Source organism: Gouania willdenowi, chromosome 22, assembly GCF_900634775.1.
Source record: "Gouania willdenowi chromosome 22, fGouWil2.1, whole genome shotgun sequence".
NCBI lineage: Eukaryota > Metazoa > Chordata > Actinopteri > Blenniiformes > Gobiesocidae > Gouania > Gouania willdenowi.
This window is the reverse complement of record NC_041065.1, coordinates 18,158,877-18,183,091: the sequence shown is the minus strand read 5'-3', so window position 1 is coordinate 18,183,091 and position 24,215 is coordinate 18,158,877. Positions and strand designations below refer to the sequence as shown.

At 37.7% G+C, this 24,215-nt stretch overlaps 2 protein-coding genes across 4 annotated transcripts; both read right to left on the bottom strand.

Moving 5' to 3' along the window:
• Window positions 1-281: 281 nt before the first annotated feature.
• pank2 (pantothenate kinase 2) lies at window positions 282-7,802 on the bottom strand. 2 transcript variants are annotated; one of them, XM_028438699.1, is made up of 7 exons: window positions 7,406-7,802; window positions 5,657-6,009; window positions 4,321-4,574; window positions 3,217-3,393; window positions 3,001-3,124; window positions 1,823-1,948; window positions 282-1,731 (listed from the first exon to the last, which is right to left on the bottom strand). In XM_028438699.1, exons 1-7 carry the CDS (start codon window positions 7,590-7,592, stop codon window positions 1,681-1,683), a joined length of 1,272 nt encoding a protein of 423 aa, XP_028294500.1. In that variant the 5' UTR covers window positions 7,593-7,802; the 3' UTR covers window positions 282-1,680. The 2 variants fall into 2 exon arrangements, with proteins under 2 accessions (XP_028294500.1, XP_028294501.1); XM_028438700.1 differs by lacking the exon at window positions 7,406-7,802 and having other exon boundaries at window positions 5,538-5,669.
• Window positions 7,803-11,736: 3,934 nt separating this feature from the next.
• On the bottom strand, window positions 11,737-20,034 carry mavs (mitochondrial antiviral signaling protein). Of its 2 annotated transcripts, none has more exons than XM_028438958.1 (6): window positions 19,941-20,034; window positions 17,734-17,856; window positions 16,579-16,759; window positions 14,165-14,895; window positions 12,963-13,040; window positions 11,737-12,855 (listed from the first exon to the last, which is right to left on the bottom strand). In XM_028438958.1, exons 2-6 carry the CDS (start codon window positions 17,854-17,856, stop codon window positions 12,142-12,144), a joined length of 1,827 nt encoding a protein of 608 aa, XP_028294759.1. In that variant the 5' UTR covers window positions 19,941-20,034; the 3' UTR covers window positions 11,737-12,141. The 2 variants fall into 2 exon arrangements, with proteins under 2 accessions (XP_028294759.1, XP_028294761.1); XM_028438960.1 differs by having other exon boundaries at window positions 11,738-12,855; window positions 16,588-16,759.
• Between the last annotated feature and the right edge of the window lie 4,181 nt (window positions 20,035-24,215).

The following is a 24,215-nucleotide window of genomic DNA, read 5'->3' as shown; positions in this document are numbered from 1 at the left end:
GTTACCATTGAATAGCAATGGTGGCCATCTTGAAAAATGGCCACCATATTGAATTTTTGAGAGGCCAGCACATTTTTCCAAAATAGTGGCCATTAGAGAGTATCTGTGCCAAATTTCATGCTTTTATACCAAAGTGAACTATGTTTATAATAATCTGCTGCACTAAGTAACTTCTTTTAAACCTTTCAGTGATCATTTATACAAGCAGGGACTAAAACCTGTTTTTCCTTCTACCCCAATCTCACTTTTATCCTTCCAAATGAAACCCAAGGAGTCACAGGGATGTGAGAAGCTCATATTTAATAGCAAAGTTCAATTAAAAATGCCATATCACAAAAAAGTACAAAGTTTTGCTTTGTAAAGTAACTTTTGCATTAGATTGTCACAACGCTGTCGCACAAGATCCCATTCATACAAAAACATAACAGGCACTTTTCATTACAATCAACGCTCCTGGGAGAAGTGTCCAGTGCTTTAAAGAGTGTGTACACCGTGTGTGTATGTGCGCATAAGTCGGTGCTGTTCTTCAGTCCGATTCCCGATGGTCCCTGAAATCTATTAGTGAACAGGTAGGTAGCGATAAAATGGGACGGATCGGTTTCATGTAACAGAATCGTAGTTTTGTAGTTCTGGGTTCAAGCATTTCGACACCTCCACTAGAGGAAAAATAATACGAGATTCTCCATGAAAGAACAGTTTTGGAAAAGGAAGAAGACAAAAAAAAAGACCTCCTGCATTTTTTTTTTTGTCAAACCATAGTTTGCTCTTAGAACAGGTTAAACTCAATACTAATAGGTTCATTGTAACCGTACCATAGTTGAGGCTCATTCAAGCAAAAACAGTCATAAAGCAATGTTTAAGACACGAGTAACAGCTCACGGAGAGACAATAATCTGTTCAGTCATAATTAGTTATCAACTCCTTACTTTCAGTCATTGATAGTGAGATAGTGACTTAAGTGATTTATCTTAACAAGAAAACCAGGTGTTGGACAGATTTCATCTGAATAAAAGCAAACCGTTTAACCCTTAGAGGCTAATAACGTAATTACCAACATACATTGGGTATTTTTGTGCTTTTTAAAACGGTTAAGACTCGTCAAAATAGTAAAAATATAATTAAAAGTGGACAACAACAATCTCTTAGATGATGCACTGAATTATACTACCTTTGCATTAACATTGTTTAGTTGAAAACTGACCTCCTGCACACTACAGCAAAGGGAAACACTGCTGCCACCTCGTGGTTGCATGGAGGTACTGCAACACCTCACTAATCAAATCGTACTTTGAAGATTCCATAAAAGTCAAAGTGCAAGTGTTCAACTTATTACAGAGAATATTTGGATAGATTGAAATCTCCATTGCTTGGTTCTCAAAGTATTTAACAATTTACTTTCTATCAAGTGCATTTAAAGGTTTTTCAGGCAATCCTGGTGACATTTTTTTTTTTTAAACTAAATGAGGCTCATAACGATTCACACGAAGTCAGATTTTCTGTATGCAGCATTAACAGCTGAAGGCAGACAATCCACGAGTGGGAAAAGTGATTATTGCTCACAGATTTTCCAAAGAATAACGAGGCTCATCGTTTTGCTAAATGTACCTATGGATTGATTTGGTGATCTTTAAAGTGCTAGAGGTGTGTGCAGCAGGTTGAGGAGAGCATCTTTAGATGAAGTTAGGATGGATGGAGAAGCTCCAGCAGGGCTCCGACTGCACCAAAGTAACCCTGGATGAACACAAAGACACAAAAACGCATTCAGAGGTGATGGAGCCCGTTCAAGCATAGACGTGGGTGTGGCCTCAGAGAGATGTTGTACCTCGTGCTGGAGAAAGAGCGCCTTGAGTTGACCTTTTGACCAGTAGTCCATGGCGTATGCCAGCAGCTTCATAGAGAGCGTGTTCACTCTCAGGAAGTTCCCAACAAACACCACCCGTTCAATGTTCTTCAATACAGGAAACACAAAAAATTAGAAGGCAATAAAATAACAAATGACAGATGAAAACTGAGATCCAGGGTTAGGGTCAATTATAATTGTAATTATGATTATGGTGTAATTATAACTGTAAATGTAAAAATCTGTTGCTGTCCTAATTGTAATTAAATTGTAATTGAGTTCAGATAATTGACTTTGTAATTGCCATGAAAATTCTAAAAACATTTTATTACAAATTAACACAAAACTAGCGAATCACGTTACCATTTATGTACAGTTCTATACTTATGTAGCTAACAATTATCAAAATAATGCTTCATATCAAGCTTTCCCACATTTTACCATTAAAAGAAATGAAATCGAGGGGTTTACTGACACAAGAAAAGCTCAACGCCCACACTAAAAAATTAGATGATAGATATTATTTTTGTAATGTATTTTACAGCTGATTTAGGACCCGTTATCACAAGAGGAAGGTTAACTTTTGTTTGTTTTTCATACTCAGTAATAGTAATTAATTGTAATTGAACTTATGTAATTAAGAATGTAATTGTAAATGACTTTCTGAGGATAAAAAATAACTGTAATTGAACAAAATGCTGGTCACTGTAATTGTAACTGAATTGTAATTGAAAATGTGACTGTAACTGAAAAACGTAACTGACCCCATCATTGCTGAGGTCCACAACAGACACACTTTGTAAATGTCATCTAAAAATCTTCCTTCTGTTGCATTTCTACATATTTTTTGTGGGGAAAGATAAAACGTGTCGTGAATGCAGGTGAGGCCGTCTGAGCCTTCATAGCCCTGTACAATGCTGCTTGATCAAGACGCCACAAGGCAGCACCATAAAGAGGCTGAAGGCACAGAGGAAACAATAAATACAGGGGACAGATTTATTTCTGCTGTATGTTCATTAATCACAAAATAGCTAATGACTCTTTATTGTCTGACACACTTCAGGTTAGAACTGTCGGCTGTTTGCCAGCGGTGATGATCATATCTTAATCTGGTTCAATGAAAAGCTCATCACACTACAGTCCCTCTGTGACTGACTGACCTCATTGAGAGCACACATCCTGGTGATGGAGCCGATGTTATTAGTGATGGTGACCAGTGTTGCCCTGGCCAGGTCCTCTTTAGACACCGACTCCCTTTTTTCTTTGGACATCATGTTTCCAAAGCTACAGAAAAGAGAGAGAGATGTGTTTATTTGTGCGAGTCTCATTTGATTTAAGCTGCATATTTAGCATGTGTTAATTGAAGAAGTACGCACCTCGAGGCCACGGCCCAGCCAGGCAGCCCGAACCTCTCGTAGTCCCCTCCGTAAATGTCCCGGACCAGCTTGTCCACCCGGGTGCTCTCCCCATCAGAGGCCATTTTCAGAGCCTCCTCAAAGGTGGAGCAACCAGTCAGCAGGCAGCATAGGCCGAGGAAGGTCCCGCCCCCGAGGCTGGATACACACACACACATTAGACAAAAGCATCAACCGTGCAAAAAGATTTGAATTGGAGGAAATGGGCAAAAAGAAATAGCTAAAAACCCATTGCAGAAGGTGATGTAATATACATCTTTCATTAGGGGTGTGCTTTTTATTTCATTTTTTTAAACTTGCGAGAACAAGTAAATGGTGACTAACTGTAATTCAAGAACAATATCAAAAACAAGTGGAATGTTTATCAAACTGTCAAAAAAGTTTAACTTTCACTTCTACAACAGATTCTGACTCTGATAATTTCATAAATTCCTTAAAAGTGACCACATACATCTATGAAAGTGCCCAGTATGTTTCATGGAAATAAAGTGCAATCATCTTCCAAGCTAAAATGCATTGAGGATGGAGTGAGGTTGTTTAACTAGGTCTGATGTAATTCGCTGACACCTAATGACTGGGCGTTTAAGTGCTATGCATGTTTGCACAATTAACATTTTTTTTTGTTAAAAAACATTATTTTAAAAAAAAAATCAATTTGGATTTTTTTTTTTTGAATCGATAAGATAACTAACCCAAATCTTTAAATTTACACCCTTAGTTTATATATAGTTTTAGGGAACATTTCCTAATGAATTTATATAAACAGAGTGGATTTAGACGATCTAAGAAATTACACGACTTGATACATATTATCCATTAACAAATAAAGAGATTTATTTTCTAAGTGTCAAATAATGTGAACTAGTACACACACATTAAGCTCCTAAGCACGTTAGGGTAAATTTGGGGATAAAGAAGGAAAGTTTCCATTTAGATTGTTCACAAACATCCTGAACAGTTTTGTAATAATTTCACCACAAAAGTGTCAAATAAAAGCACTAAAAGCTATTTCTTGCCCACTGATTTTTTAAAAGTGTGACCCTCAGAAGACCTACTAGCTCTCACCTGGTCCCCGTCACACGCTTGTAGTTGTTCTCCGAGTAAACGGCCAGAATACTGACCCCGGACCCTATATTGACTAGCAGCAGAGGATAAGGGTTCTCCAGTGTGTAGGGCTTCTGGATGCAGTGATCGGGGTCTGTGGGGTTTTCAAAGTAGTAGCACTCGGAGAGGCCGCGTGACATCACCGAGTCAATGTATAGCACGCCGCGGATCAAGCAGTCCAACTCGTCCAACTTGTGAAGCTGCAGGTCCGCCATCTTTTTTTAGAAACAAACAAAAAAAGAAAAAGCTTTTAAGTAAGCAAACATATCCTTTAGTTGGGCTGGTTATTGATGATATCGCGACACGGCGAAGATCAAGATATATCGCAGGAAATGTCATCCACGATACATCACGATATCTGTCACTGAAGAAATTCTGAATTTATCTCCTGCACTAAATCCATTTCATTGGAATACAAAACAGTGTCAATCAATTTTACATGAATGACAGCCAAGTAAAACAAAGTGTATACTGCACATTGACACACACCTGTGTATGTACTGCATTATCTGTGTATCATGTATGTATATATATATGTACATATATATGTATATCATGTCTTTGTATGTTGCAATAATTTTATTTTATTTTTTTAATAAAAAAAAAAAAAATATATATATATATATATATATATATATATGTATATATACACTTGGCGCCAGTGAATCAATGAAGTATTGCGAGATGAAACCTAACGTCGTTAGGGATGTTCCGATACAACTTTTACGATACAATATCAGCATGAATCATACATATTTTTTATTACTTAATTTGTAGTGTGCAATGTTAGAAAAGGCTTGATCAAGTGATGTTACTCAAACAGAGAACAATAGTCAACAAGAGTAGGTATGAGAAAAACTGAATAAAACACATCGGAGATTTTAGACGTAGTCCGATAAAATCAAATATTCTTTATCTGGCTGATATGGGACCGATATCAATATCGAATCATGACACCCCTAATCGCCTTATCGATAATTTGGCACACCCCTATCCTTTAGGGTGTAAAACATTAAGAAGAGCAATTCTTTTCAAAGGACTAATCAGTTATACACATCTCTTGCAATACGGAATAAACAAGTAAAAATAACATTTTAACAAGTTTACAAACATATTAATCAAAACAGTTTTGGGATGTTTTATGAGTTTTATGTTAAGCTAAAGTTCTCTCAACTTACTTCACTAAGGCTGAAACTGCTTGACTGCACTCGTGATCTTTTCTTTCCATCTCTATCCTAACCTTTTTCGATACACTGATATCACACACTACTTGATAAACAGAAGTCTTAAGACGCACTGTACGAAAGTCGGACTCAAACTTGTACGCTCCCCCTCCTGTGGCGCAGAGTGTGGTGTGGAGGCTGGAGAAGTGCTTGTTCCGAGCCATCTGCAGGAAGGCTGGCAGGTCCTGCGTGGGGAAGCGGATGAAGTGCAGGTTTCCCGTCCTGCCGCACAGCGTCAGGTCCTGCAGCTCCAAGTGCACGTCCCGGTGGCCAGTTTTCCCGTAGGCAATGTTGGACGTCAGATAGCGTCGAATGCTCTTTAGATTATCCACCTCCTCCTGCTCCTCCTCTGCCGTGATGTCTTTGGGTTCAAAGTATACAAGTTTCACTAGAGTGCCACCAATGTCCATCCCGAACCATGGGAATGCTACATTGGGCGACAAAAACAAATGTAAGTAGCTGAATTTTTTTCAATAATACTTTGGACAAAAAGAGAATTATTGCAGTAAATGATGAGAAGAACTGGTTCAAATGATGGAGCAATTTTCTACTATTTTTTTTTAACACATATATACTGTATATATATTTTTTTTAGGTTTTTGCACATTTTTTGGGTTTCCTCTTAAAATGCAACAATGTGCATTGGTTACTTTTTAGTTATATTGTTTTTTTGAATAGAGACTGTACTTTCAGTCTTTAAAAAAAATAAAACTTTATATTGCACTACGTATCATACCTTAAATATCACTACAAGGTTTACACTTAACTTTTTTTTAATTAAAGATACAAAATGAGTCTTACAATCTAACTTTAACACAGCTTTAATGGATAAAATTTCAATTATTTACCAGATTAACAATCTACTACCATTAAATATGCTGTGTAAATCGGGGCGCAGTGCTGTCATAGCATTAAATCAGGCCCACACATAAGTCCAGGTTATGACAGAATGCTTAGCACATGTGGGAAGATCATGTGGAACATCTGGGTTGTAACATATACATCTATTTAAAAAAAATAACAACTTGGGCAAACTATTGATACAATTGCAAAATAATTAGTTTTGGTTCAACCCCCATGACATTAAACTGGGTTGATCATAAATTACTATTACTATGTGTGACATTCCTAATTGAAAGGTTCACTTGACATGCTGACATGTCACTGTATAAAAGTCCCTGTGATGAACATTAGGATTAAACAACACCTATCAGGTGATGTAAACAAACATCCACCTGTGGCTCATGAATAAATGACATGTTGCTGTGGATGGGGGCCAGAGGCTGTAGGAGGGGACACACTTAGCTTCCTAGCTAATCTCCAAATCCCAGCTTTGATTTAATCAATAAAAACGTTTATATTTAATTCTGGGTGAAGCCCAGAAAATGACTGAGCATTAACTGTAACATAATGAACCATATAAAAAATGACTATGGCACTGCTTTTGCTTTGAGACGATGTTTGGTTCAAGATGATGTTTCCCTGCTAATCCTAATATAACTAACAACCACATTTTCCTACAAAGCCACTAGTACAGTGTGTACCGTCAACGCCATCTTGTTGCAAAAATAGATTCTGGCTATTTCCTGTCGCCACATATCGCCCGTATTACAATTCATATCAATGCTAAACCACTTGTCAAACCTCATCAAGTATAAATCCAATAAAATGTTCACAACACACCCATATAATGTGTCCAAATTATCCTGCAAATGTTTTACAACAGAATGTCAAATGGCGTTATATTATTAAATATATCCTAGGCTTCTTCTTTTTCCATCCAGTAAATACACGTAGCCCACGCTCTCCGCGTCAACACCTACGCGGCCTAGTCTTTTTCATCGAGTCCTTCCGAAGCCTCGACATTGAGTTAGACGTTCGGCGGGGGGATGAAGCTCTTCCCGCGGATGCAGCGCTCTCGGGCATCTCTTTGTCAGGTCGCAGCTGCTTAGAAGGCGTCCCGTCTTCATCAAGAATATCATCGTCAAACTGGTGGCCATTGAACGCCATCAAAATGGCCAGTTATAACCTAGTTAAAACCAGTAGATTAATTCAGTTCGAAACATAAATCGTTGCCTTGGTTCTTCGACTGAAATCTGAAGTAATTAACCGGCTAAGTGGCTAGGTTATTGTTATTATTAACAGACGGCTGAGTGGAGGAGCGTCCTTTAGTCTTGTACTCTCCGTAAAAGGGGGTGGGCGGTACTAATGGATGATTGAAAGGCCACACAGCCAATGCCGTTTACAGAAAGAGTTACGACACCGGAAATTTGACCATGACGTGATTCACGTGGACTCAAATAGTTCCCGAAAGTTATTGACGGGGAATTCGAATCCATTGATTCCGAGTGGCGTAACTTGGAATTTTGGTAATTTGTCGTCAAAAACTGCATTGATTTACAATATGTATACAGTATACCGTCATATGTATGTGTATATACAATATATGTTTATGTATTTCCATAAATAGTTTTTTTCCTAGCGTAAGTTTGTTTTAAAGACTAGTGTAAACAGCTAGCTTACCTGCTTTTTTGACGCCAACATTACTTTGGTTAAAAACCATGTTAATATGTATTGTGCCATTGCAAATAGATTGAATTCAATCTTTCTTTACGTTTACAATTTGTATGCAACCCTACCCTTCAGAACACTATATATACATGAATACATAATATTTACAAATTCAGATTAACTTCATTGTCTACTTTTTGTTTTGCAAAAGGCAAACATTTATCTTTGGCTTGCATGTGCAGAAATCTGAATTGTAATTAAAAAACACACCACATCCAGACAGGACACATTGAAAACACATTTATTATGTTTATACATTACATATATAAAAACATTAGACAACATACATACATTAGATGTTTACTATGTACGTATGTACCAAGATTAATTCATTAAATAAATGTCTAACAAAGTCAGAAACGTCAATAACTTGTCATACAGTTGGTCTGTATCTTTCATACGTCGCGTCCTTGCACGTAGTCGCCACCATGGATTGCTGTGCTGAATGGGGATGCTCCAATCGCTCCAAAAATAAGTCAAAATGTATGGCTTCCCAACCAAACCAAAGAGGAGAAAGAAATTGTTAGCCAAAGTCAGCAGGAAAAATCTCAAAATAAATCAGGATTTTAACTATTAAAAAAAAAATCTGTGAGGTAATTATATTTAAACACGTCATTTACACTTTTAAAAAAAATAACTTTATCCAGTAACGTTAGCATTTCCTAGCCTCATCTGTTATCTGCTAATGATCCCTTAATGTACTAGTTTAGAGGGGTATATTCCACTAGCACGCTTTAATGTACACGTTAATGATTTTAGATACGCTTATAATAATAATAATAATAATAATGATAATAATAATAATAATGTGATTATTTAAACGTCTTACTATTCAAAACTGCATCACAAACCGTCTCATCTACTTTAGCGCCATTGCGCTGCTCACTTCCGGGAACTATTGTGAGGCTCCATGAACCGCCATTGCTGTAAAAAAACGGTCCATTGATTGGCGTGAACGGAGATGTCGTAACTCTCTAAACGGCCCTGCACACAGTCAATCAGAGGAGCAATCTATTGAAAACGAACATATATTTATATTTTATTTTTATTTTTTTAAATGATTACAACTTGACACTATGCTATGATATCATTTAAATATTTACTGTTTTGTTTTTCTTTCTTAAAAAAAATAAATACAAACACAAATGTGAGGTTTTAAGAACAAAAACATTATGTTCTTGTTTTCCATAAAGATCTTGACTTTTACTCATTACGTAAATCTATAACCTGACAATTCCATTCAACTTTATTTGTATAACACAAATTACAAGTCATCAAGGGAGCTCTGAATTTTGTTTTTTCATTTCCTAAAAGCTCTATATTTATTTATTATTATATCATCATAGTACAATCACGATCTCCACAAAATGTAATCTTTATTACATTGAATTTATTATGAATATGATAAGCATTCACTACATCAAAGAAGTGCTATAGCTCTTAACAGTTTATTGTGATTGGTAAAGAAAAGCTGCAAATTTGCATCCAAAAAAGTCAATTTGATGTATTTCTTAATGCATTTCATATAAAAGAACATACCGGCACTTTTAAAATCAATTTTAGTTTTATTTGGGTGAGTGCTGAAGTGCTTAGTTTGGGATAGTGCAGAACAAAGAAGCATAACGGAGTTTACATTTTACACTGAAAACATAATACAAACAAACATGATCTCCATACCTGAAGAGCTTACATCCTCTTAGAATGTGCAAATCCATCCAAATGATTTTTTTTTACAGCACTGGCAATGCTGTTCACACTCAAATCCATCATCTATGAATAAAATATATATATTGACATATCATCTTTCTAAATGTAAGACATGTGAACACAAAATTCTACTGAAGTGAATGAGGATTAAAAATAAAAAGAGCAAAAAGAAATATTTTTACCTGTAGAACATGAGTAGATCGTCTATAAAATGCCACTAACAGAAAATGAGAACTTGTCATTGGAATTATAAAAAAATAGAGATCAACTTAAATGGAATTCAATTTAAAATATACAATTACTAGTGCAACATTCAAAAAAACATGTTTTTCCAAAATTTCAACGTGCTTTGGAAGGATTTGATATCATTCAATTATTAAGATACATTTCTAATGTAAATCTAAATATGTACAAATAAATACAGCTCATGGTTTAACATTAACGTTCCTCGCTAACATAAAAAAAATGCAGTTTGCACTACGGCAAAATGCTGATTGTCCTTCTTCCACACACACCATACCAAACAAACAGCCATGCCTTGCTGTTTTACCCTCGTAGCACCTGCTTTTATAGATACTCGCCATTTTAGACCAGCAATACCTCACAAAAGCTGCAGTTTTATAGCTGCTCTCGCAAAGTCCTTTATGTCCCTTATTCATCATCTTGTTCCTTGTCAAACGTGTGCATCGTCGTACTTTAAGTACGGCCTGGTCACTTTCTGCCTTACATCCCACTTTGAGCTATCATGATTAAAAATATATAAGTTATTCAATTCTTTTTTAACAGTGGTCATAAGATTATGGCTGATCACTTCAGACAATAACTAAAAATAAAATGATGTCGAAGACAAAATACTGTGGGACACCCAATAGTCAAACTCTGCCTCTCAGCTGACATACAAATAACTCTTCTGAGTATCTTTTAAAAGTCATGCATCTTCTGAATATCAGTCACACGACCAAACTTTATGGTGAAAATTAATTCACATGTCATCAACTAATTAATTACGGTTTCCCAGCATCTGTTTTAAATTCAAGGTAAAGTTGATTCTATATAATTTTTTTTAATGTGAGCATATAAAGCAGCTGACAGGGAGGACAGATTAAAGCTGTGCATTGCTTCGTAAAAAGAAAAAAGGTAGATTATGATCATGCATGCTGAGGTTACATGAAATATAGTCTTTGATGAATGATAACGGAAATGTTGATAGAGAGTGATACATTTGAAACGTACAAACCCATTAAAACAAATCTGAGATCATACAAAACAATCTGCACATTTCTGTCCAAATTTAACTGTCAGTTTTACTACAAACAAATAAATCAATTGTAAATAAGGCTAATCTTTAAACAGCAATAAAGGGAAAATGGTCCATGTAAGATATTTTTTTTAGAAGATTTTTGACCAAACTTGAGACAAATGCAACGAGGGAATGCATAGGATTTAATGAATATTATTTGAGATGCATATAAGTTTTTTAGGTTTAAACTTTGACTAATAAAAACAGTAAGTAACACTATAGTAGCGCTGGGCAAAAAAAATCGATTTAATCAATTTATCGAATTTGTAGATAAAAATATTTTTTATTTGGCAAATTCAAGTTTAAAAAAATAAAGCGCGATGTGAGCCAGCCCTTTGTTTACCCTTTGAGTAGGCTATATGTGTGCCACAGGCATGTTTAACGCTTTATTCGCACTATGCTGAGATGCTAAAGGAAAAGTTTATTCTTTTTTAATTGTAATGTTATATGTTATAAAATATGTAGTTATCTGTTTTCTTAATCACATAATTTAAGCTACTGTGAAGTTGCTGTTGCACTTTTATTAAACCTGGGTTAAAGCTTGAAATTGTTGAATGAAAGAGCATCAATTACTTTTTAATTTGGGATTGTTTTATGCATTTTAACTCTTGAGGACGATCACAGCATAAATTGCACTGAAAAAAAAAAAAAGTCAAACTCTGCCTCTCAGCAGACATACAAATAACTCTTCTGAGTATCTTTTAAAAGTCATGCATCTGCATCATATGCATGAACCACCTGAAGAACCACCACAGTCACAAAAAGCCCTCATAAAGCAATCAGCCACAGTACGCGTTAAATAATTGGAACATAAAAGCACGCTAATGACAAAATCCAAGGTTGGGCTTATCAGCTAATGATTAAACCACAGCGGCAAACCAGCCCAGTGCAGTGACTACAGTAAGGCACCCTTACAATCCAAGTTTTGATACATTTAAGCTAACGTTTTTGTTTTTTGCTCATCAAAGCTATCAAATTGCTCTAATTCTTAAACCGCCATGCCATCAGTAGGGCACAAGCCCCCACCCCCACAGCAGTCAGAACATATTTAGTGTTAGTGGACCGAGCGACGGTGGTCACAGGAATGCTTTTCTCCTCCGAGTCCTGAGTTTTCTGCAGCTCAGGTGCAGAATCACAGGCTTGGTAGCTCACAGCGGTTTTTGAGTTTACGGCAGGTTCATCTGCAGCATCTGTGGAAGAAGGCGGAGCCTCTTTGGTCACGTCGCCGTTGAAGATTTGAGTGTGAGCTGCTGATGTCTGGACGTCCAGGTTGAAGATCGGCGCGTCTTCCGACACTTGTATCACGTGTGTCAGCACCTCTGGATTCTCTAGGCTCTCACACCATGACTCATCGCTGTTTTCATCTGGATCGTTGTGCGCAGGAGCGACGCCGTTCTCCTGGCATGGCCGCGTTTGATCAGTATCCACACCAGAGGGGCTGACAGTGGAGCAGGCGGGCTTTACACAGTCGCTTATCTCCAGACTGGAAATGTTACCGGAGAATGGCAGGAGCGGTGTGCTGGGTGCAGGGGCCGCATTATTGGAGTATGGATGGGGATGGATTGGGGGATGGATGCTGACGAGTTCAGTCGGCTTGCTCAGACACACGGTGCTTCCATCATCAGTAAGGACACATACAACAGGATCAGGCTCCACAGACGCCCTGATGTCCCTCTGTGGGCTGCTTTTAATGACCTGTAGGTACAAGGAAAATATGAGGGTTTACAAGTAATCTATGAGAAAGCACGTAAATTGACCAAACCTAAACATTATTATAGGTTTTATAGTCGTAAAGTATTTACAGTTGTACGTGTATCAGGCTCTGCACACACTGTGGTTTCCCTCCGTGCTGGGCTGCTGCTGTGGACTCCATTGACATTCTAAAAAGTAAAATGACAGAGAAAATAAGAAATTAATCCCATAACCCATGTGAAAGACTTCAAACAGAAACAAAAAACCAAGTAATTTAACATCCGTCAAATACAAACCACACATTTGTGGTTGACACTTGACAATTGATGTAATTATTGCAAGATTTAAAGCTTTTTTGTTCTTTTTTTTTTAATACAAAATATTAAATATGAACATTCTGATGGTAAATTTGTATTTAATTGTGTCATTTGATATGCTCTAAAGTAGGGATGTGTGATATTTTTGTCAGTTGATGTCCAATATGCCAAATCAATATTCTCTGACGTTTAATTAACTATACTAGTATCAACTGTTACTAGTATTCCCCCCAAAAAACTTTTTTTAAACATCATCTTCTGACTGTCAGTCACACGACCAAACTTTATGCTGAAAATTAATTCACGTCATCAACGAGACAAGATTTTTGACCAAACTTGAGACAAATGCAACAAGGGAATGCATAGGATTTAATGCATATTATTTGAGATGCATATGAGTTTTTTAGGTTTAAACTTTGACTAATAAAAACAGTAAGTAACACTATAGTAGAGCTGGGCAAAAAAAAAAATCAATTTAATCAATTTATCGAATTTGTAGATAAAAACAATTTTTATTTTGCAAAATCAAGTTTTAAAAAATGAATAAAGCGCGATGTGAGCCAGCCCTTTGAGTAGGCTATATGTGTGCCACAGGCATGTTTAATGTTTTACTCGCACTATGCTGAGATGCTAAAGGAAAAGTTTATTCTTTTCTAATTGTAATGTTATATGTTATAAAATATGTAGTTATCTGATTTCTTAATCACATAATTTAAGCTACTGTGAAGTTGCTGTTGCACTTTTGCTTAAACCTGGGTTAAAGCTTGAAATTAATGAAAGAGCATCAATTACTTTTTAATTTGGGATTGTTTTATGCATTTTAACTCTTGAGGACAATCACAGCAATAATTGCACTGAAAAAAAAAAATCGAAATTCCAATCGAAACTTGAATTTTTCTTAAAAATCGCCCAGCCCTACTTTATAGCTGGCAATTCTAAGCAATTAACCACAAAAAAAAAGAAAAGTCAAACAAATACGCTTATATTCGTCTCACCTCTGCAGCCGGTGGTTCAAACGTCGTGTCGGGCAGCAGCTCAGCAGCACCAAGGACTTTGTCCAGAGGAGGACCGGTTTCTTGGACTGGAAGCTTCTCCGGGGTCGCTGTAACCAAGGGTGGACCATTGGTCACATTAGAGATTTCCTCAACTGGAGTTGAACACCGAGGTGAACTCTCCTCTGTAGTGGCTACTGGTTGGAAAACTGCTGGTTCTGCTAATTCTTTGGTTTCACAGGCTTCCACAGGACGTTCCTGTGGAACAGCATTTCTTGGATCAGGGATTACGTCGGCATCAATGGAGACGTCGTAGATCATTGACTCTGAGTTCTCCTCCGGCTCCTGGGAAGAAGTGCTTTCCGTCGGTGTTTTGGTGGCCTGAGCAAGTAAAGGGGGTGGAGTCGATAGAGGAGGCGGGACTTCAGTAGGTGCAGACTGTGGAGGCTCGGCGGCGAGAGGTGGAGTTGATGGAGGAGGCGGGACTTCAGTCGGTGCAGACTGTGGAGGCTCGACAGTGGACTCAGTTAGGGGAACCGCTTTGGGAAGTGGGTTCACTGCACTCGGACGGGGTTGCGGCTCCGCAGGGGCTTCCAGAGGAGGCGGAGCTGGGGCAGATGGCTCTGTAGGAGCTGCAGGAGCATCAGCCAGGTGAACGGATTGCTGACTGCCAGATGGCACAGGGTGCACGTGTGCCCTGACCACGGTGGTTGGCGGGGAGCTGGACTCTGGGGCTGAGGGAGACAGTGCTAATATTTTAAGCCGCAATGATGACATACGATTAAACAGCTGCAAAGGACGAGCTCCCCCCGGAACTGCACAACATTTCATTTAATATTACCAGGACTAGCTTGTTTTCCAATGACAAAAAAAAAAAAAAAGGTCAGAACTCGGTGACACTACCTGAAAAGACAGCACTATACACTACTTGTGCAGTCATTTAAAAACTACAGTAAAATTACACATTAGCTGTAGTTAGGGGAGTAAGTGAGTACAAGACACTGAATATGTATGTTTCACAATTTTACTGTATATGCTCTTTGCAATTTTACAGCATTGTGCAAAAGAAAAATACACTACAGTCACTTATTTAGAACAAACATAAGAAACAATATACTGAAACAGTACATATTGTAACTAGTGAACATAAGTAAATCATTCTGACACATCCAGACGTTTCTGTTTTTCATCTAATAACAATGGATATCATCACATTTCCAAGAAAAAATGATAAAGAAAAGTATTAAATTTGCTTGGCAGAATTTGATAATTATAGTTCAACAATTTTGTATGTAATGACTCAAGCAATGACATAAAGACTATTAGTTTTATTGGAAATGACTATTCAGCATCCATAAGTATAGTTCATTTTGACTCGCATGACATGAGCAAATGATAATGTTATAAAACAGCAGAGAATTGTATGAAAGCAACTGATACACGTCCAAACGCATTTGTAAATTGTTCAGAGGAAGGAGAAATTGCTACCATGATGTACACAAACGACTAAATGTTGTGGAGGTTGAACTAATAGTGACGAGAATTTTCATTCTGATCTGAGAAAAGCACCAAAGTGACTGCGAAAAACTGTAAAAAAAAAAAAAAGTACAAAGATTTTTCAAAATAAAATAGCCGGAGGTCAACAAAAAATAAAATACATTACATTTTTTAAACCTTGTCGTTCCTTTGCAACGCGGGACTAAATGGTAGAGGAGGGCAGATTTTGGGTCGTACCTGTCATGTTTTTAGGGAGTTGGTGCATTGAGGAGCTTGAAATGAAAAATGAATAATGGCCTGTCTAGTATTTCTGTTAAAATTTGGATTTTTTAGTCATTAGGATGTTAATATTTTTTTTTTTATTAGCACACTTAAACAATAAAGAACATTTTCTTTAGAAATGATATTCTGAGATGGAAAATGGTATTTATTTAAAAATGGAAGGAAAAATGAGCAGATATAAAGACGGGGATTTTCTTTACCTTTAAAATAAATTAAAAAATACCAAACAGCTCCTCACTCAGTGTGCTGTGGTTCAAGGATCACCAACAACGGGACAGTGTCTAAAAATTGATGATACAATCAGCTTAAAATGACAGCAGCACAGCAGCTCGCCTGAGAACGCCTCTGAGATTAGCTCCAAGACACAACACGCACCGAACTCACGCTTCAGCCTAAAATAGACCTACACTCGTAATCACAGCTTTACAACTTTTAAACACCATTTTCTTAGATTTTCTTGGGGGGAATCATTCTGCACAATGTGCAATTTTACATTTTTTGAAGAGAGATTACATTAAATTCTTACTCTTCCTCACTTTGAGCCAATATTCCCTCACTCTGTACACACATTAACTAATTATTTCTGATGATTTCCAATTTACAGATGACAGCATGTGCTCGACGTGCAGGTGACTCACTGTCAATACCTCGCAGAGCGTTGTACTCGGCTCTGAGCTCGGCGGCGATGGTCGTCTGCTCGCACTCTTCCATTGCGTTTATCAACTGCTCCGGCCAGTGCTCTCTCCGCTTCAGGCAGTCCAGGAGACACGACATGCCGTCATACTTGCCGCGTGTCTCCGTTTTGACTATGATGCTCTCCTAAAAGTGCAAGATGGGCATTTTGCTTGTAAGTTTGTGAATATAATCCAACCACACTCAATAATCCACCAAAACAAGTGTCATTCTTGAGATGTTGATCAAAAATCGCAATCTTTTTGCCAAATTTAACCATGAATATGGCAGCAAAGACACCATACATACCAATTAATGTAACACAATACTTCTTTTACATTCAGTATGTATTAAAAGAATGTTTTTCCTTCCAGGTTGCAGAAGGAAGGAACACTCTAAATGAGGGGTCATTAATGAGTGAAATATGTGATTACGGTAGTTTCTGGTCAATGTTTTAAATACTAAACAACAACAGAACATTCGATTACATCATGGGCTAGATGTATCAATATTGCTCAACATGAAATTTGCAGGGAATGCTTTACACCTTATGAAATAAGTGATTTATATACATTAATATGAGTCGTTTTAATCATGGAAAGGCTAAAATTAGGGCATAGAATTGATCAAACTTAACATTTATATCTTCAAAAATGATTGTTTTTTCCTGGGACATATTGAGAACAAACAAGTAATATGTGGCAGTGTAAAGGAATAACCATTTGTATATACATTTATTAAGATGTAAATATGATTAAAAGGTATCGAAGCACCCTAAATTAATAGGTGCAGTCTAACTTGTAGGTGAGGCTTAGAGTTATTATTCGAACAAACTTTGAATAAAGCTTGGACACAATTATTTAGTGATTAAAGACTGAAATGACACTCGTCACACACGCTAGCTGCACATTAGATTTCAATATTTATGTTGCATTACAGAAGAAAAAAAACCCTGCAACCCTGATGAGGAATAAGCAGGTCAAAAGATGAATGAATTCATACTAATCAACCACAGAATGTGTTGCAGCTATAACTTGGAAGTAGTAGCCCCAGGAATAAGGTGGACGAACAAAATGAATGGTAAAGAGTTTCCATAAATTCCCATTGCTGGAAAAACCTACCCGGTCATGACTAGTCAAGCATGGCAGATAGTTAATTATCTGCAGGGGATTCACCCGGTTGACAATAGTTGACATGTTGTTCCGCAGGTATCCATTGTACAGCTTGTCACCGATGAACGACATCTGGAAAGTCAGTGGACACACGGGTTAGGAACGATTACTCCTGACAGGGATTGCCAGGATTATACAGCACAGCACACAGATTGGATGGCACTTTGGCTGCATGCCATGACAACGGCAGATTTTTCCTCCTCCCTTTCTGTGACTTCCTCAGAACAAACATGATACAGAAGAATGAGACTTTTGATTCAGTGAAATTGAAAGTAAAAGTAACGATCATCCTTCAGCTGAGAGGAGCATCTTAATGGGATTCCCCTAAACTCCCCAATCACAAAGACATCAAATCACACTTTGTCATGTGTCAAGGTTGCAGGAAATTTACACAGGGTGTCAAAACTGAAAGTTGGCTCCACAATCCGTGTGTCAGTCGTTCAACATTATGTAACAAAAACATGAAAAACGAAGAAAAAAAAATCCCACTCATTATTTGATGTTTGTTTCCAAAACCAAAATGAAAAAATGGAAAATGCCTTGTTTTTCAAATTCGAGCGCTATCACTTCGGAACAGAAAACGAAAAACGGAAAACGAACACCTTTATTCGTTTTCTCCATTACCGATTTGCCAAAGTACGTGACCCGAAAGTGAAGTGTTACACATTCCGAGATATCTTTTCGCTTTGCAACACTTAGGAGTCTCTAAATCCTCCGAAAGGTCCGTGAGGAGGTTCTGTGCCCAACACCAGCTACAGCGAACGTTTCGGATGCACAGTTGGAAGCACCGATCTTGTCATGCCGAACTGCTGTTAGCATAGCCGTTAGCGTCGGATGAGAGTACACTTCCGGGTCACGTACTTTGGCCAATCGGTAATGGAGAAAGTGAATAAAGGTGTTCGTTTTTCGTACCGAAGCAAAAGAGCTTGAATTTGAAAAACAAGGCGTTTTCCGTTTTTTTTCATTTTGGTTTTGGAAACAAATCTCAAACGATGAGTATTTTTTTTTCCTTTCTCATGTTTCTGCTACGTAAACGAATGTACGAATGATACACGGATTCTCCACATTTCTTGTGTTGAGCACACTGTTAAACCTTTCCATTTGTTTTCACCTAAACAGCCATCTTCAGTAATCTGTTGTCAGGTATACGTCTGCGGATACGCCGCCACTGCGCCAAATGGAGCAGCACAACAAAGTTTAGTGTAAACCAAACAAAGGCGGTCACGGTCTGCGTCTCAAAAGGTAGGGAGAGAAAGTCCCTGGCAGGAATCAAAGAGCAAAGTTCTCCTCTATTAGCTCCCAGAGGCCACATGCAGCCTGATAGGTAGATAAACCACAGCCTTTACAGAGCAATCCAATGGATCTACGTGAGAGAACGTAACTTTCAGGCATGCATCAAACTGTGACGTGATGAGAGATTGCAGATTAACAAGGTGGTGGTGGTGTGAGAAAGCAGAGAAAAGGCACCTTGACACAAGGACGAGTTAGACAGAGCTTGGCTATACATGAATGACCTCTAAAGTGACATATTATCATAGACGGTCCTGGTTTTCACCGAGACTGGATCAAATCACATCCAGGTCAGTGAAAACGTCACCAGGCTCACAGCTCCATGTTTTTCTATCAAGGCTGGAAGGAAAAGCTGAAAAAAGTGAAAGCAAATAAAATGTACACAGGAATGAGGAAATAACTAAACATCTAAGTGTGGAACCACAATTTTTAACACATTATCAACATTTGGATGCATTACTTTAACAAAGGATACATACACCAAAACTTTTGAAGCACTTATTGAAGAATCACTAGCAACAAATACGTCTAAATCATGTTTATGTTTGGAAATGTAGCATTAAAGGGCTAATTACACATAACTGCTTAATCATTATTTGAATGCAGAACACATAGCTAATTTCAGTAGCATTTACTGTGGTATTTTACAAGTTAGATTAAGTTAGCAGTGTTTAAAACACAACAACACAAGATGAAACTTGTGTTCTGTGGGGAAATATTATCGGAATATCGTCGAAGACAAACGGAGAAGTCTGCACCGAACACGAGCAGCCACGCGTGACGCAGGGACGTAAGTCCTAAACAAAAGTGTTATTTAAGTGCAACATTGTGGTAACAATAGATAATACATTACTTTCACTGCTTACCTTTTAAAGTGCGTGACGCTCTCTGAGCTTTTCCTGCTCTCACTGAAACCTGCGCCCTCACATCTGCGCAGGGAAGTTCGCGGCTCACTGTGCTTCACTCTGATTGGTCCAGAATCATGTCAATCAAACTAATAACCAATGGGACGTCACGGCGCATTGTACTGAGCTCCAGCTGGATCTAGATCTCTGGTTTACATCTGTCTCTAATCCTCGATCCTAATCCTCTTCATTTGGAGAGAGAGAAAGAGAAAAAAAAGAAGAGGGATGATTGTGCTTCTTTCAATTAAAAAAAAAAAATACATATATATATACATATATATAGAGGCATGGATTCCACTGTTTTTTTGGAGGTGTGCTGTGATATCTGACACCAGTAGCAAATTCAGTGCAATGGTTGGGACATGTTAATTAGTCAGACCTAATCTTAAAAGGTGTGATAGATAGATAGATAGATAGATAGATAGATAGATAGATAGATAGATAGATAGATAGATAGATAGACAGACAGACACATGATTACTTATTATTATACTATATATATTATTATATTATAATTATTACATTTAGTAATAATAATAATAATAATAATAATAATAATAATAATAATAAATTGGCTTGTGTGTGTGTGTGTGTGTGTGTGTGTGTGTGTGTGTTTGTTACTTTATAAAAAAGTGCTTCACAATAACCAACCCAGTGACTATCAGTAGGTGGCGCTGTTTACTCACTCCCTAACAGAGCCGCTTGTATTTAAACCTGTGTGAATAATCTTATTTAAAGCACTAGCTGTAAAGCAGTTTTGTGTTTGCAGCACAGCATGATAATAACCAACTCAAATGATTAATGGTTTCTCCAGCTTCTTTCTAAATAAATAATTACACAACATAGGCTAATAGCTCCTGTACTGACCTCATCTTTTATTTTAATAACACCAACCAATGAAGACAGATGTTTATCCCCTAAATCTGATTTGACTTGATATTTTCTGCAGTTTATATGAAACTTCCCACTCCGGCATCATTCATTTTAACGTCACTATCTCAACTTTTGAATTGACATGAGATGATGGTGCTGTGAATCGCTCTGATCCAACACACCTGAATCTAATGATGGTGTCGCCATGCAGCTACCATTTACACTCAGGTGTGGTGGACCAGTCGCAACTAAAACATGCAGGACAGGGTGTCTCTAGGACTCTACGTGAGCACCCCTCTATCTGTATTTATATCATACTTCGGCAGCCTTTGCCATGTGATGTCACCAAACCAGCAAAGTTATTAACCAGCAATCCAACCCACCAAACACCCAACATCATTTTGCCCCGTTCTTTTTTGGGCAAAATCAGGTTAGTCCGTCTTAGCCTCAATTTGGCCCAAAAATAGTCGTTGAAGTTGTGTGTGTGTGTGGGGGGGGGGTATTGGACTGTCAATATTGGTCCAAATTTAGAACCAAATAGTCGTTGAAATTACATTATTATTGGTCCGTCCATCGTAGTCTGATTTTAGCCCTTAATTAGCCATTGAAATTGTTGTTTTTTTAAAGAAAGTGTATTTGTACTGTTGCCGTACGAACAGCCCCCGGTGCTATTGGTGCTACACGTACGTAGCGTCTTAGGGTTAGGGTTGATATATATCGCAACAATTTTTAGGGTTAGGGTAAGGTTTACTCTCAGTCACGTGACCTAAACTGACCAATGACTGACCTATCAAGTGACCTAAACTGGCCAAATAGGGGTACGGATAGAATGTCGGTATATTGATACGTCAACTGTACGGATAGCTACTGCCTTTTTTTAACCATCAAATTTGGTCCAAATTTTGCCCCAATGTAGTCATTGAAATTTCATAGTAGTCCATAGTAATCAATTAATTAATAAACCAAATGAATCTTGAGTGCATAGTACTACAACCTTTCACTTTTCAACCATATTTAGACTATAATGAGACGTTTAATTAAGAAAACGACGGCTTTACACCTTTCACTTTTAATAGGGCAAAGACGTCTTTTCAATGGCTTTTACACCATATTTGTGGAAAATCTATAGCACTGGAGGAATTGTTTAGGCTTAATTTTGATTGGAAAAATAATTTTGGGCAAATCAAGAATAAAGTCAAAATGTCGAGAATATTTAAAGTTGAAATTTTGAGAACAAATTTCAAATTTATTGTCAAGATTAAAGTCGAAATTTTGAAAATGAACTCAAAATACAACATCGTGATAAAAGTTGAAGGTCTGCTAATGAAGTCAATTCTACTGAACTGACGAGGGCAGATTCACCATATGACAACAAACAGCAGATCGTGGCAGTCTACAAAATGCCATATATCGATGAATGAGTTAAACTACACTTCAAAGTTGGGTTTAAATAACAGATTATTTCTTTTTTAGCGTTTTAATCTCTTTAAGGACTTTGAAGAGATATTACCAAAAACTTAATCTGTTCAGAAGAAAAAAACAGTCAATTTTGGAAGAGGAGGAGCATTCAGTCCCGTCTGTGGCTATTGAAAAGCTACGGCAACAGATTAGGGCCAGTTTTGATGGAGACTGTTGTCGTATGTGGTGAATTAGCCCTAGTCCGCTTCCGTAGATTGGACTTTAATAACAAACCTTGAGCGTGGAGGTTCTGCAGCTGGACCCTCTTAGAACCTTCGACTTTCATCACGATATTGTATTTTGAGTGCATTATCAAAATTTCAACTTTAATCCTGTTTTTCGACTTTAATCATGACATTTTGACTTTTTCCTTGATTTGCCCAAAATTATTCTGACATTCTTCTATTACATTTGTTTTAATTTGTCTGTATTCTGCATTTCATATTCAGGTCTTGTGATGTAAAAAAGAGTGAAGAGATGCTATTTTTTAAATTCTTGTTGCTTAGTCATGACCTTCAGTCGTATGATGATAATAACAGCTTTCCTCTTTGTGTTTGCTCCTTTCTTTTTTTCCTCTTTCACTCAGGCTGAATGTAGGTCAGTGGTTCTGTCTGCGACACAACGTGATTGATCCGTTTCAAGTGATTGCCACTTCTGAATAGGAAAAATGAGCTTCAGCCAAGCTTCCCATCATCGTCATCGTCATCGTTTCTTTTTAAGCTCAAGCTAGAACACCGAGACCTAGCGCCAGACAAAGTGATCCAAAGGGCACACAGATGTTTCCCAATGAGAAAGCTGACATTTTTAGCAGTACATTGCCTTGTTTTTGCTCAGGACAACAACCAGACAAAACTTCAAATGCAGTTGTTTTTAGTTCCAGCAAGAATCATTTTGTCTTCTTTTGTAACAGTATGTTAAGTTGAGGTTTTGCTTATTCAGAAAATCTTTCAAATCCCCTGAAAAACCTTTTCTGAATGAACGATATCAAAACATCAACTTCACATAGTTGAGCTGAAAAACCAAGTTGACAGTCGACACATGTCAGGAGAGAGACATTTTCTGAAAAACCCCGTCTGAATAAACAAACCCTCAACTTAACATGTAGTAGTTTTTGTAAAGGCAGGAGCACACAGAGCCTAACAAAGACCTGACGGTCGCTCAGGGGCAGCAGTGACAATTCATTACGGTTGAGTGAAGAGGAAAAACACCAAGTACATCTCAATTAAATAGACTTTTTTCGGAGCACTTTAGCATTGAAACCACAGAACTGCAATGCAGCTGCGTGACATCGGGTCTTTTTAACTCTGAGTTTCCCAACAGCTGATTATGGATGTTGTGTATCCACCAAACATAGTCCACACTGCCCACAGAAGGACTTTATTAGATGGTCACACCTGAGCACTTTATTCACATCTTTCCAGAGCAATAAATTACTCCTTAACCCATATTTAAACTCAAAGTTAGAACGTTCCTTCTTTGATATATGTAGCCAACGTTGTCTCTCTATAAGTCAGACATGCAGTAAATGACCTATAGACGTTATCTGCCACAGGCAGCTGGATTACTTTTCATCTCTTTTCTATAATGTGAAGCCCAATATAGGGCAGCTGTAATACAACACTCCCTAATGTTGTGGCTTCTTGTGGTTACTGCCACATGCTACATTTCTAGTACATTAGATCGGCTTTCATGTTGGAGTCATTTGACGGCCACAGCTGCATTTTCTTCAGCTTGAGCAAGCGTGGAAGCGGCAAAGAGACATACGTCGCTTTGTGTTAGAGAGAAAAAACCTGGACCCGATCATTTGTTGAGTGCTCCGAGGGCCTGGCAGCTTGAACTGTGCGTACTTAAGGTCTTGATGCTTGAAAGCTAACATCACCAGGGGGTAATAGGTTAGATCCCTAG

Coding starts and splice junctions, on each gene's coding strand:
- pank2 (XM_028438699.1), bottom strand. CDS start 7,592: ATGGCGTTCAATGGCCACCAGTTTGACGATGATATTCTTGATGAAGAC. Junction 6,010..7,405: donor GATGAAAAAGACTAGGCCGC/GTAGGTGTTGAC, acceptor CGCCCAATGTAG/CATTCCCATGGTTCGGGATG. Junction 3,394..4,320: donor AAGCGTGTGACGGGGACCAG/GTGAGAGCTAGT, acceptor GTGTGTATCCAG/CCTCGGGGGCGGGACCTTCC.
- mavs (XM_028438958.1), bottom strand. CDS start 17,856: ATGTCGTTCATCGGTGACAAGCTGTACAATGGATACCTGCGGAACAAC. Junction 13,041..14,164: donor TTGAACCACCGGCTGCAGAG/GTGAGACGAATA, acceptor TTTACTTTTTAG/AATGTCAATGGAGTCCACAG. Junction 12,856..12,962: donor AGCCTGATACACGTACAACT/GTAAATACTTTA, acceptor TTGTACCTACAG/GTCATTAAAAGCAGCCCACA.